Source organism: Myotis nattereri (genome assembly GCF_964212035.1).
Source record: "Myotis nattereri genome assembly, chromosome: 1".
In the NCBI taxonomy this organism is placed as follows: Eukaryota; Metazoa; Chordata; class Mammalia; order Chiroptera; family Vespertilionidae; genus Myotis; species Myotis nattereri.
The window spans coordinates 132738496-132753610 of NC_138075.1; the positions used below are offsets into that span (position 1 = coordinate 132738496).

The following is a 15115-nucleotide window of genomic DNA, read 5'->3' on the forward strand; positions in this document are numbered from 1 at the left end:
ACTCTTTAAGGCACAGGGCACTGCCCACTGTGCAGACCTGACTTATTAGACAGAACACAATGTTCAGGGTGCTCTGAAGGGGGTCCCTCAGGGTGATCCCTCAGGGTGACTCACATCTTCCCATCTGTCGTTTGGCTCTACTGCCTACCACTAAGGATTAGGATGCATAAATGTTGAATCACTATGTTGTACACTTAAAACTAATGTAATATTGAATGTCAACTATACTTTAATTTTTTAAAAAAGAATGCAATGCCATGTTAGACAAAGGGAGAAACTGTATCAAGAAAGAGAGTTTAGACTGTTGTTAAGTCAGGGAAGATAAGGTCTGAAAACCTCAGGCACACATAGATCCTTGATCATGATAGTAAATGCTCTTTAGGCAGTTTGACCAAGGCCAAAGCTACATTGGAGCAGTGGAGGAGTTAGAGGAGAGATTAAGAAGTGGAGATAAGTTACAGATTACCTTTCTAAGAGGTTTGGCTATGAAAGGGAAGCGATGAAAGAAGACAAGAATCTAGGGAGGTTTCTACCTGCTGTCATTGTTTTTAATATAGAAGAGACTTGAACACAGTAAATGCTAGGAATGATAGAGGTGGTGAGTTTGAATATTTATGAGGGAGAAGAAACAATAATGAAGTTTCCTGAGAAGGTAAAAGTATCTTGACACCAAACAAATTAATAAAAACCTATATGTCAACTTAACAAAAGAAAGATAAACAATCCAGTCAAAAAATGGGCAATGGACCTATATAGATACTTTTCAAAAGAGGACATAAGGAAGGCCACGAGACATATGAAAACACGCTCCAAGTCACTAATCATCCGAGAGTTGCAAATCAAACCGACAACGTGGTACCATCTCACACCTGTCAGAATGGCTATCATCAACAAATCAACAAATGACAAGTGCTGGAGAGGATGTGGAGAAAAAGGAACTCTCGTGCACTGCTGGTGGGAATGCAGACTGGTGCAGCCACTGTGTAGAACAGTATGGAGTTTCCTCAAAAAACTACAAATGGAACTCCCATTTGACCCAGTGATCCCACTTCTAGGAATAAATCCTAAGAAACCAGAAACACCAATCAGAATGGATATATGCACCCCTGTGTTCATAGCAGCACAATTCACCATAGCTAAGATCTGGAAACAGCCTAAGTGCCCATCAGCAGATGAGTGGATTAAAAAACCGTGGTACATCTACACAATGGAATACTACGCTGCAGTAAAAAAGAAGGAATTCTTACCATTTGCAACAGCATGGATGGAACTGGAGAGCATTATGCTAAGCAAAATAAGCCAGTCAGAGAAAGACGAATATCACATGATCTCACTCATTTGTGGAATATAATGAAAAACATAAACTTATAAACAAAAACAGATCCAGAGACAGAGAAGCATTGATCAGACCATCAAACCTCAGGGGGAAGGTAGGGGAGGGCAGGGGTAATGGGGAGAGATCAACCAAAGGACTTATATGCATGCATATAAGCCTAACCAATGTACTCAGACAACAGGGGGGTGAGGGCATGAGTGGGGTGTAAGGGGGGCAATGGAAGGATAAGGACACATATGTAATACCTTAATCAATAAAGAAAAAAATAACTAAAAAAAAATAAAATTTAAGAAAAAAACACCCTATATGTGCCCAGCTGGTGTGGCTCAGTGGTTGAGCATTGACTTATGAACCAGAAAGTCATGATTTGATCACCAATCAGGGCACATGCCTGGGTTGCAGGCTTGTAGGACTCTCCAGTAGGGAGTGTGCAGGAAGCACCAATCAATAATTCTCTCTCATCATTGATATTTCTATCCTTCTCTCCCTCTCTCTTCCTCTCTCTGAAATGAATTTAAAAAGTTAAAAAACCTATATGAGACCCCCTCATAAAAGATTATCAAGCTCTGGCTCTTTCTCCTATGATGACGACCCAATCTCCTCTTCAAAATAATTTTCTAATATGACTCATTTTGTTTGTATTAAGTCATTTGATTATCTCTTATTTATCATTTTTGGGCCTGAAAAACCTACTAAAAACATGAGGTAGGTTAATGAATACCTTAAAGTTATTTGGCAAGCTATTTAAAAGAATACAAGTGATGCAAATAAGAGAATGAAAAATCATGTTAGAAATGACACAGATTTAATTACATATAATTCATTGTAAAAGAAGAGGCTATATTTTCTAAAATATTGAATAAATATATAAATCCAAATATCAGAAATTTCCTGGGCAAATTATGCATATTACCAAGAGTATATAGTGGGCATTCAATAAAACGACATTTCTAAATTAATTATGCATGTAAATATACATCAGTTAAGGTGTGAGTCTTATGTTTGCTACTATATATTTTCAATTATGAATTAAGGGCAAGCATCACCATCTGCCCATGAATATACTTCAATAATTTAAACTCTCTCACCAAGCTGCAGTCTACCCTCCAGTTTGCAAAGGAATGGCTCCATAGAGCTTTCATGTGTTTATAATTAGTGCACTGCAACCCAACACTTAATTTGTGTAACATTGCTCAGTGGAGCATAGAACCCTACTATTCTAGCATAATCATAGAAACACTCTTAAAAAAGTTAAGAGTAAAAAAAAAAAAGTGAAGAGAATCTAGTAAAAGTGTGCCAAAATAATTTCAAATTGTTGTATACCAACACTTATGAAACTTATATAAGGTATGTCTTTAAACACATATATAAAATGTAGATAGCAATATTGGTATATGCAGGGGTGAGCCAAAGTAGGTTTAAAGTTGTTTATATGAAAAAGACATGCAGATTATGATTATAATACAAATATAAACTCTGTGTTTTGTGACCTCACAACTGTAAGCCTACTTTTGCCCACACCTGTATATGCATTGGCCTATATCCATGTTTATGAGTTCTTCTGAAAAAAAAAAAAAAATGGTGAGGGGGAATGACTGTTGGGTTTTTTTGTGGTAAAATGTAGTACATGACATAACATTTGCCATTTTAATGATTTTTAAGTATACAGTTCAGTGGCATTAATTACATTCATATTGTTGTGCAACTATCACCATCACCCATCTCCAGAGCTTTTTCCACAGCAAACAAAACTCTGCAGCCTTGGAACACCACTCCCCTTCCCAAAGTGCCAAGCCCTGGCGACATCTAGCCTACTTTCTATCACTAAGAACTGGATTCTTTCACATACTTCATGTAAGTGGAATCACACAAAATGTCCCCTTTTGTGTCTGGTTTATTTCACTGAGCATAATGTCTTCAGGGTTCATCCATGTTGTATCAGAATTTTCTTTTTAGGTCTGAATAATATTCCGTTGTAGGTATACACCATATTTTGTTTCTCCATTCATTTCCTGTTGGGCACTTTGACTGTTTCCACTTTTTAGCTATTGTGAATAATGCTGCTCTGAACATCGGTGTACAGATATCAGACAAAGTCCCCACTTTGAATCTTTTTGGGTAATACTCAGAAGTGGAATTGCTAGATCATATGATAATTCTGTTTATATATTTTTAAGAAATCACCATCTATTTTCTACAGTGGCTGTACCATTTTACATTCTCACCAGCAGCACACAGGGTTCTAATTTCTCCACATCAAACTATTGTTTTTTTTTTAAAGATAATAATATAAATTAAAATTTTATAAAATTTCTGTTCATGTTTCTTTTCATTTTTTCATCCATTTTTCACTTGATTCTACCCCTGAAATAAAAACCACAGGATTTCTGATGCAAGACTTAGGCTGGATAGGAACTTCAATTCCGAGGAGTCTACTGCAAAGGTAGAAACAGAGAACGTTAAAAGTTATTGAAGTGAATTCACAGAAGAGTTACAAGGAAGGGGGTCAAAGGCAGAGTTTCCTCCCCAAAATTGTTTTTTAAAAACATATTCTTATTGATTTCAAAGAGGAAAGGAGAAGAAGAGAAAAACATAAATGATGAGAGAGGATCATTGATTGGTTGCCTCCTGCACACCCCACACTGGAGACTGAGCCCACAACCTGGGCATGTGCCCTGAAAGGGAATCAAACCTCCTGGTTCACAGGTCAACACTCAACTAAAATCTTAATGTCACACTACATTCCTTAGAATGTGATGACAAAATCAACTTACAACAAGAAGCTGAGAACAAGGACAAAAGCAAGCTCTGCTAACAGCAAACTGAAGGGAAATATGCACAAATGAAGAAGGAAGGAGTTTAACCTTTCAGATGGAGATAGGATTAAAGGTAATGTGCACCTCCATATTCTGTGGCTTCCTGATAAAAAGGTAATCAAGAATTTAGGATTATTTTTTCTGACACTTTCTTCAGACTGTTGTATAAAATGAATGATGATAATTTGATTTAAAATATTATAAGCATTTAAGTAAAACAAGAAATGTTTAAGGAATTGAAATTAAGTAAAATATTCAATATTTGAAACAGGCTAGAATTAGAATCATTATTTTAGAATTAAAAATAATAATCTAACAAAAAAGTAAATGACAAGACTCATAAAACAACTTCTTTAATTAACACAAAAAAATACAACTTCTCAGATTCATTACAATATGCCTATTATGCCTCTGTATAAAATATTGATAAAAACATTAAAATTCTAATGTTCCTAAAGTTATTTAATACCATATTATAAAAAAGAATATTAGATATATATTTAATGACTTCATATGAAAATATATTCACCTAAAGAATAACAATAATTTCACTTTACAAAAGACATAATATAAATGTAAGGAAACAAATTGGCATTTTTATGATACATTCAAATTTGTTATGAGAGATTAAGGTAATGTAGTTGAATTTCATCAAAATTAATTAAACTGGAATTTCAGAATTACCGTCTAGATATGAAGGAATACTGTAACCATCTTTCAAAGTCATTTAAGATTATCCATATAGTACTTTGATTAGTTTAGCTACTACATGTACGTTGAGACTATTTCCAAGTAGTCGATAACGCTGTTTCACTGTTATATTCTCGGGAAATCCTAGAAATGAGAGAGAACAATTTGTAATATAATCATTTGTAATAATAACTTCAGAGATAAAAGGATATATACTTCAGTAAGAGCACAGTGGTCATTTACATAAATAAGTCCCTAAGGTCTCTACGAAGTTCAATTAACAAATGAGAATTTAGAGATTTAGAGCAAAAAACAGTATGTAAGAGTACCTTGTGTACACAATGTGACGTTGTCATATCACATTACATATCATACTATGCACTGTGCACACACACATACACATATAACATCCACAGTACTCCTAGATATTTGTATATTAGTGTACTTTAGAAAAATCAGTGGCTACCATTATTTCACAGTGTTTTATTTAATAACAGGTTTTTGAAGATACAATTCACATTCTATAAAAGTCACCTTTTTAAAATGTACAATTCAGTGGTTTTTAGTATGTATAGTGACAAGTTTTGCATACATCTCCATTATAATTCTAGAGCATTTTGTTGTTAATCTTCACCTGAGGATATTTTTTCCAATGATTTTTAGAAAGAGTGGAAAGCAGGGAGGGGGAGAGAGAGAAAGATATGGCGGGGGGGGGGGGGGGGGGGAGAACATTGATGTGAGAGAGACACATAGATTAGTTGCCTCCCACCTGAGTCTCAGCCAGGGCTGGGGGTTGAACCTGCAACCTAGGTGCATGCCCTTGACTGGAAATGAACCCTTGATCTTTCCATGCATGGGCAGATGCTCTAACCACTGAGAACATTGGCCATGGCAATTCCAGAACATTTTAATCATCTGAAAAAGAAAGCCAACCCATAGCTAACATTATACTAAATGGTGAAAAGCTGAAAATTTTCTTCTATGATCAAGAACAAGACAAGAATGTCCATTCTCACCACTTTTAGTCTACATAGTATTGGAAGTTCTCGTCAGAATTGTTATACAAGAAAAAGAAAGAAAAGGCATCCAAATTGGAAAGGAAGAAGTAACACAATCACTATTTGTAGATAATGTGACATTGTATACAAAAACCCTAACTACTAAACCAAAAACGGTTAGAATAAACAAATCAGTAAAGTTGCAGATACAAAATTAACTTACAAAAATTTGTTGTGTTGCTATACACTAATAATGAACTATCAGAAGGAGAAATTAAGAAAACAATCCAATTTATACTAGTAACTGCATCAAAAAGAATATAATACTTAGGAAGAAATTCAACCAAGGATGTGAAAGAGCTGTATGCTAAAAACTATGACACACTGATGAAAGAAATTGAAGAAGACAGAAATAAATGTAAAGATATCATGTACCCATGGATTAGAAGAACTAATATTATTAAAATGTCCATATTACTTAAAGCAATCTACAGATTCAATGCAATACCTAATATAATCCCCATGACTATTTTCACAGAAATAGAGCATATAGTCCTAAAATTTATTTGGAATCACAAAAGACCCAAATAGCAAAAACAATTTTGAGAAAGAAGAACAAAGCTGGAAGCATCACACTCCCTTATTTCAAACTATATTAGAAACATAAAGTAATCAAAACAGTATGGTATTGGTATAAAAACAGAGTTATTGATCAATGGAACAGAATAGAGCACCCAGAAATAAACCAATGGATATATGGCCAATTAATTTACAACAAAGGAGGCAAGAATATAAAATGGGGAAAGGATAGTTTTTTCAATTACCAGTGTTGGAAAATTTGGATAGTCACATACAAAAGAATGAAAATAGACTATCTTACATTGTACACAAAAATTAACTCAAAATTAAGCCTTTAATCTTGAACATAGACTTGAAACCATCAAACTCCTAGAAGAAAACATAGGTGATAAGGTCTTGTAGATGATATTTTTGTATATAACTCCAAAAGCAACGGCAAAAATAAACAAGTAAGACTAAAACGAAAAAGCTTCTACACAGAAAAAAAAAATCATCAACAAAACAAAAAGCCAGCTCTGGCTGGTTGTGCAGTGGTTAGAGCATTGGCCTGTAGTCCTCAGTTGCTGGCTTGATCCCTGGCCCCCCGTTGGGGTGTGTGCAGGAGGCAACCAGTTAATGTGTCTCTCTCACATGGATATCTCTTTCTCTCTCTCTCTCTCTCTCTCTCTCTCTGTCTCTCTCTCTGTCTCTCTCTTTCTCTATCTCTCTCTTTCTCTTCCACTCCCGCCCTCCCTTTTTCCCTTCCTTCCCCTTCTCTCCCTTCCACTCTCTCTAAAAATCAATGGAAAAATATACTTGGGTGTTGATTAAAAAAAAACCAACCTACTGAATGGGAGAAAATATTAAACACTTGTAAATTAGATATCTGATAAAGGGTTAATATCCAAAATATATAAAGAACTCATATAACTCCACAGCAAAAAACAAAACAAAATAAAAAAAACAAGCAATTCAATTAAAAATTAGCAGAGGAATAGACATTTTTCCAAAGAAGACATACAAACAGTCAATAGTCTCATAAAAACAAGCCTAACATCACTAAGCATCAGGGAAATAAAAATCAACACTACAATGAGATATTACTCCACACCTGTTAGAATGGCTATCATCAAAAAGACAAGTACTATAAAGTGTTGGCAAGGATATACACTGTTGATGGGACTACAAACTGGTTAAGCCACTGTGAAAAATATATGGAAGCTTCTCAAAAAATTAAAAAATAGAACTACCATATGATTCAGTAATTTCACTTCTGGGTATTTACCCAATAAAAACAAAAACACTAATTAGAAAAGATATACACACTTACATACCCACTACATCATTATTTACTGTAACCAAGGTATGGTAATAACCTAAGTGTCCATCAATAAATGAATAGAAAAGAAAATGTCGTATATACAGTATATACAACCGAATACTATGAGCCATAAAAAAAAAAAAATGACATCTCACCATTTGTGACAACATGGACGGAGAGGGCATTATGCTAAGTGAGGACAGAGAGAGAAAGACCGTATGATCTTACTCATATGTGGAATCTAAAAAGTAAACCAAGCAAGAAAACCAACAAAAAAGCTCATAGACACTGAGAACATATAGGTGGTGATGGAGGGGGGCAAAATGAGTGAAGAGGATCAAAAGGTACAAAATTCCAGCTATAAAATAAATAAGTTATGAAGATGTAATATACAGCATGATGACTATCCTATCTAATAATAGAGAAACATGGTAATTAACCGTAACTTCGCTACCCTTCCCATTGGCTAATCAGCGAGATATGCAAATTAACTGCCAACCAAGATGGCGGCCGGCAGCCAGGCAGCTGAAGCGAACAGGAGGCTTGCTTGCTCCAGTGAAGGAGGAAGCCAAAGTTCCCCACCTGCCACTGCCAGTCTCTGAGCTGCAACTCTAAGAAACAATGTTTCAATTATAGAAGCTAAACAAACCCCAGAAACCTGCTTTCAGCCAGCTGGCCTTGGAGCTGGAGCTGAAACAGTGTTTCAATTATAGAAGCCAAACAAACCCAGATATCTGCTTCCAGCAGCCAAGGTCTCAGAGCTGGAGCCGAGCCTCAGAGCTAAAGCCGGCTCTCAGTTCCAGTGACAGCCATAGAAGGTAAATAAATCCCAGAATAAAAAAAAAGAAAAAAAGGAGAGGTTGGGAGCTTCAGTCGCCCACCAGCCTGAAAACAGCCCTCAGCCCCTCTCCCAGACTGGCCAGGCACCCCAGTGGGGACCCCCACCCTGATCCGGGACACCCTTCAGGGCAAACCAGCCGGCCCCTACCCATGCACCAGGCTCTATCCTATATAGTAAAAGGGTAATATGCCTCCCAGCACCGGGATCAGCGGAGCCTCCCAGCACTGGGATCAGCAGAGCCTCCCAGCACCGGGATCAGCTGAGCAGTGAGGCCTCACTGCCCCGATGTCAAGCGGAGCCGCAAGGCCTCCCAGCACTGGGATCAGTGGAGCCGCGAGGCCTCCTGGCCCCTGAAGCAGCGTGACAGGGGGCAGCGCCCAAACCCCCTGATTGCCCTGTGGCTCTGTGTGTGACAGGGGGCGGGGCCACAACCCCCTGATCCACCCTGCTCTGTGTGTGACTGGGGGCAGTGCCCCAACTCCCCTATCGGCCCTACTCTGTGAGTGACAGGGGGGAGCTCCCCAAACCCCTGATCGGCCCTGCTCTGTGCGTGACAGGGGGCAGCACCCCAACCCCCCGATGGGCCCTGCTCTGTGTGTGACAGGGGGCAGCACCCCAACCCCCTGATTGGCCCTGCTCTGTGTGTGACAGGGGGTGGCGCCACAACCTCCCCATCGACCCTGCCTTGAGTGTGACAGGGGGCGGTGCCCCAACCCCCCAATTGGCCCTACCCTGAGCGTGACTGGGGGTGGCATTGCAACCTCCCGATCCGCCCTGCTCTGTGCATGACAGGGGGCGGTGCCCCAACTCCCCAATCGGCCCTGCTCTGAGCCCGACCAGGGGCTGTGGGGCGGGCACCTAGATATTGGGCCTGCCCTCTGCTACCTGGGAGCGGGCCTAAGCCAACAGGTCGTTATCTCCCGAGGGGTCCCAGACTGTGAGAGGGCACAAGTGGGGCTGAGGGACACCCCCCTGCCAGTGCATAAGTTTCTGTGCACCAGGCCTCTAGTCCTATATAATAAAGACGTGATATGCAAATTAACCCTCATGCCTTCACAGGATGGCTTCCTATGACCAGGCCAGCAGGGGGGTTAGTGAGGGACGACTAAATGACTGAACAAGCAGGCTGCGTGGGGCGACCAGGCTGGTGGTGGGGGGGGGGGGGGGGTGGCGTGAGGGGCAACCAAGCCAGCAGGGAGGGCAGTTGGGGGCGACCAGGCCGGCAGGGCGGGGAAGTAGGGGGCAACCGGGCCAGCAGAGGGGGGCAGTTGGGGGCGACCAGGCTGGCAGGGGGTTAGTTGGGGGTGATTAGGCTGGCAGGGGGGGCAATAAGGGGTGACTAGGCCGGCGGGGGGTGGGGGCAGTTAGGGGCAATCAGGCCGGCACACAGAGGCAGTGAGGGGCGATCAGGCTGGGGGGCGGGGGGAGAGCAGTTAGGGGCAACCAGGCAGGCAGGCAGGCAGGTGAGCAATTAGGAGCCAGTGGTCCAGGATTGTGAGAGCGATGTCCAGAATCAGGCCTAAATCAGCAGTCAGACATCCCCGGAAGGGTCCTAGATTGGAGAGGGTGCAGGCTGGGCTGAGGGAACCCCCCCACCCTCGTGCATGAATTTTGTGCACCAGGCCTTTAGTAGTTAATAATACTGTATTCCATATTTGCAAGCTGCTAAGAAGGTATATCTTAAAAGTCATCATCACACAAAAAAAATTGTAACTATGTATGGTGAAAGATGTTAACTAGACTTATTGTTAACTAATTGTGTTGACCATTTCACAATGTATACAAATATCCAATCACTGTTGTACACCTGAAACTGACATAATATTATATGTCAATTACACCTCAATTTTTTAAAAAGCTAGTACCCATTAGTGGTCACTTACCATTTCCCTTCCCTGCCCCTCAACCAGTAATCTACGTTCTGTTTCTGTGGATTCGCCAGTTCTGAACATCTATATAATAAAAGCTTAAGCGACCGTTACAGCAGAACAAGCAGAATGACTGGTTGCTATGATGCACACTGACCACCAGGGGGGCAGACGCTCAATGCAGAAGCTTCCCCTGGTGGTCAGTGTGCTCCCAGAGGGGGAGCGCTGATCAGCCAGAAGCCAGGCTCATGGCTGGCGAGCACAGCGGCGGTGGCAGGAGCCTCTCTCACCTCAGCGGTAGCACTGAGGAGCAGCAAGCCAAGCAGTAAGGAGCAGCAAGCAGGCGGGCGGTAAGGAGCGAGGGGTCCCAGACTGCGAGAAGGCACAGGCCGCACGGGCTTCTAGTTTCATATAAAAGGAACCATACAACATGCTGCTTTTGTGTCTGGCTTCTTTCACTAAGCATAATGTTTTCCAGGTTCACTTACGTGCCAGAATGTAACAATATTTCATTCCCCTTCTATAGCCAAGTATATTCTATTGTATGGATATACTGCATTTTATTTATCCATTCATTCATTGATAGAAGTTTGGGGGTTTTTTCTACTTTTTAATTATTATGAATAAACCTGTTATGAACATTAAGTATACGTTTTTGCATGGACATTTATTTTTCATTCTCTGGGACACCTGCAGGGGTAAAATTGCTGGGTCACACAAAAACTCTACATGTAACATCTGAGAAACTGTCAGACTGTTTTTCCAAAGCGGCTGTGTCATTTGATATTCCCATCAGCAATATACACGTGATCTGCTTTCTCCACATCTTTTTCGGCACTGTTCCTGGCTTTTTTTGTGAAATGGTATCTACTGTAGTTTTGATTTACATTTCCCTCATAACTAATGATGTTGAACATCTTCTCATGTGCTTATTGGCCATTTGTCTATCTTCTTCAGAGAAATGTCTATACAAATCCTTTGCCCATTTTAAAACTTTATTATTTTTCTTTTTATAGTTGAGTTGTAAGAGTTCTTTATATATATTTTGGGTAAAAGTTCCTCACAGCTGTTTTTTTTTAATATTGTGCTTCCAAAAATTAACTTTCTCATAGTGAACTTGTATTTGTTACATTCTTTTTTAAAACAAAATGGCCCACAAGAGACTACATATGCTGGAACAAAGCCTTGTGAGTATCAACATAAAAGATTATATATGCCTCACAGTGTAGAGCATGTTAGTTACAATGTTAGAAATTCACAGTCAGTATCCTTTGGCATAGCAATTATATAAAAGAGAAGCAAGGAGATAATAAAATGAAGGAAGGCAGGGTGGGGAGTAGAGGTTAGAGATTAACCAGAGAACTTATATGCATATATGCATAGCCCATGGCGAAGGCCTGGGAAGTGCCAGTGTGGAGTGGAGTGGGTCCATGGGAAACAGAAAAAAAAGAAAAGAAAACAAAGGGGACATCTATAATACTTTCAACAATAAAGATAAATTTTTTAAAAATTATACAAAAAATCAATAGAAAATACTTTAAAAAAAAGAATAGCAACATTTCATACACTTGTGAGAACGAAAAGGTAGAGCTGATTAGGGTAAAGTTGCTTCATCAACACTTGACATTATATTTACTACAATAAAATAACAGTGATTGCCATAGTAAAACTATATTTGCGATTTACTATGCAATTGCATAGTAAAACTATATTTGCAATATAATAACAAAATTGCTATTATAAAGATAGTATGTCTTAGGCAAGCATATTAGTCATCTGAAAAATTAGTAAGTTCAAAGTATCCAGAGGTACAAATATACCTACAAACAGACTTTTAAAATATTGTAAAGACGATCTTTTGCAATATAAATTTGAAAACAAGTCAGATTTGTAAAAATTTTATATGTCTGTATATTTTGTATTTAAATATAGATATTAAAATCTAAGCTAGCTCATGGAAAGATTACATCATTTTTTAAAAGATGTCTTTTAAAAAAACTTAGATACATTAAAAATAATAATAATCCTCATAGACAAATAAAAAAAAGAACAGAATTAATGAGGTCAAGGTAGCAGCTTTCCTTTAGTAAGTATAGATGAGTGTTCCTCTCTTCCAAAGCCTGCTGTCTCACAAATGCATGCCACCAGTCACAAAGGGAACCAGGACAAGTGTATGGAAAAGTCAATGAACATCCATCATTGCCAGTGGGCGGGCAGCTCACACAGTGCCCATTTTGGACTGGAGTCAATGTCAAAAGCGCATGCGAAGGACAGTTCTGTCAGAGTGCTGCTCAGTGAGGACATCAGGGCAAGTCTGACTATACAAACAGATCACATATTTGAAAAAAGGTTAACCAATGGAAAAGGCTTTTTTGTGTGTACTATACATATATTTTCAGAGAGCTATGAAAAACTCTAATTTTATCCATCTAAAATTTTTAAATAATGAGAAAAAATCTTTACAAAGTAAAGGCTATAAAAACAAATAAATGTTTATGATTTACAAAATAAAGGCTGACACTTAAATTTTATATTATGTGTCAGGGTGTAAACATTTTACATATACCAACTTACTTGTCACAACAACCCTTTGAATTTGGTGCTGCAATTACAGATGTGTAAACTAAGGCAGAGAGTGGTTAGGTAGACCGAGGATTCAGACTCAGCCAGTCTGAATCTGGGGTACATGCTTAGTTTCAATGTTATGAAACTGATGAGTACTATTTGAAAAAGAACTCAAATAAAACTTAGGAATTATTTGTTATTACATAGTAAATCTCTTTTCTCCCTTTAGTACTGTTGAAAATACCTTTGATTGTTCATTGTAAAAAAGAAAAAATAACAAGGAGAGCAGACTGAGAATTAAATTCTTGAGTTTAACTCTCAGCTCTTCGTTTGTTTTATGATGTTCTCTCTCATTTTGTGACATAAACTAGACCCAAAAAAAGTCTGTTTTTCTTAAATAACACTCCCGAGGATATCTGTGACTGAATGAGCTCACCAAGAAAAAGGGAGACTACAAAACTGCTGTGACTATGCTCAGAGAACCAATTACCAAGAGGGTAGTCAGATTGTATTAGCAGTTTGTTATCTGCACAAAGGAATGTGCTCTAAAACTTCATCTGTAAATCCATTATTTAGAATTTAAAACATGATCTATTTAGCCCATTATGTGCTTCAAGAACAGTACTGCATTACTCTTACAATAGCATTGGATTTAGCAATTTGGCTTTTCTGCCTTCAAACTTCAGAGTTATCAAAAACACATGCCCTCCTGGTGTAGCCCTGGAAGCACGTTAAGGAGGCCTGTCTTTCCCCTTCTCGTGAGCCAGGTACTGGGAGCACAGCCACCCCAGCCTAAGACACGCCATCCATACAGGGGAGAGCACAGGTGCCCAGGAAAAGGGACCAGGAAGAGACAGGGCAGCTCTAAGAAGGAAAGGCAATGTGTCCCCATCTCTTAATAGCAACAGCCCCTGGAATTCCTGGACTGGGAAAAGAGTTAGGACTTTGTCTTCCTCTACAGCTGCATCTGTCTTAGTTTTGTTCTTGGGATTCCCTGCGTCAGATCCCCTCATTTTCATAGGTTCTGGCACCTGTGTCCTGAGTCACCCTTTCTTTCCATTAGGACAGCTCCTTCCTAGACTGCTTCTCCACCTTCTCTTTTCTCCACTTACACTTTATAGGAAAGGACAAAAACGCATGAGTGATAAGAATGCATCTTCGAGGAGAATAAATCCCTCACACAAAAATAATAAATAAGTTCCTCAACCTCCTTTTAATTTCTTCATAAAAAAGACAATTCTAGGCATTTTTCCACACAATCTAATGTTGGGTTATTATTAAAACAGGACCTCTGGGAGAAAGAAAATAAGCTGGAGAAAGATACTATCAACATCCATCCATGAAGGAGGCGGGAAATTGCTGATTTGGCCCCTTGTCCCTGAAAATCACTCAGGACCGTAACTGGAGTGAAAGAGGAGGGACACACAATTGAAGGGGCTGGTCTGAGGCAGGTATAAATGAATGTGAAAGGTGAGGAAAGAAAAATGTCAGTAATTGCACAATCAGGAAAGAAATGAGGTTTCTTACATCCATCTGTCTAAGCAAAGATTTCTTCATAAAATACACATATGATTCCCTAATGCATTTTTGGGATCTTTAATAAACAAAAGCTGAGGTCTGCGTGTACCCCACATACCAAACTCTGGAGGAAATCCAAGAAGATTTGCGATTTCTTTAGGAGTGAAATATCGAAGTTTAAGCATTAACAATTTTGTTATCTTTTCTTCCTGTGACAAATTGGTAAGAGATTTGTAGATATCCTCAATCTGTAAGAAAAGCCCCAAGGTAACTGATGAAGTAGACGGCAAATAGATTTGTTAAGATAAGATCACCTTTTGTGAGACAGCTTAAAAAATGATGGAATGTCTGCTGTAACACATGACAGCCCAGGGCAAAATGTCTCTTCAATAAACTACGTAATCAATGGCAATATAAACTTTGAAAATGGACAAAACCTTAATGTTCAACAGATCAGGATACTTGCAATGTATCTGTCATTTTTGATTCCTCAAAAATTAAATAAGAATATAAATAATAAAAGACAATATAACAAAAAATAGAGGGAAATATAAAAAAAACTTGATCAATGAGGTCAATTTTACAATGTTTAACAGATACATCA

At 38.9% G+C, this 15115-nt stretch overlaps 1 protein-coding gene across 2 annotated transcripts in view; it reads right to left on the minus strand.

Moving 5' to 3' along the window:
* Positions 1 to 3674: 3674 nt before the first annotated feature.
* Positions 3675 to 15115, minus strand: part of TRDMT1 (tRNA aspartic acid methyltransferase 1) — a 59291-nt gene continuing 47850 nt past the window's right edge. The window contains exons 10-11 of one of the 2 annotated variants that reach the window (XM_081093753.1): positions 14630 to 14759; positions 3675 to 4986 (exon numbers count right to left, since the gene is read on the minus strand). In XM_081093753.1, coding sequence (XP_080949879.1) covers positions 4886 to 4986; positions 14630 to 14759 — 231 coding nt within the window. In that variant the 3' untranslated portion in view covers positions 3675 to 4885. The remainder of the gene's footprint in view (positions 4987 to 14629; positions 14760 to 15115) is intronic. The other variant, XM_081093754.1, reaches the window with a different exon arrangement.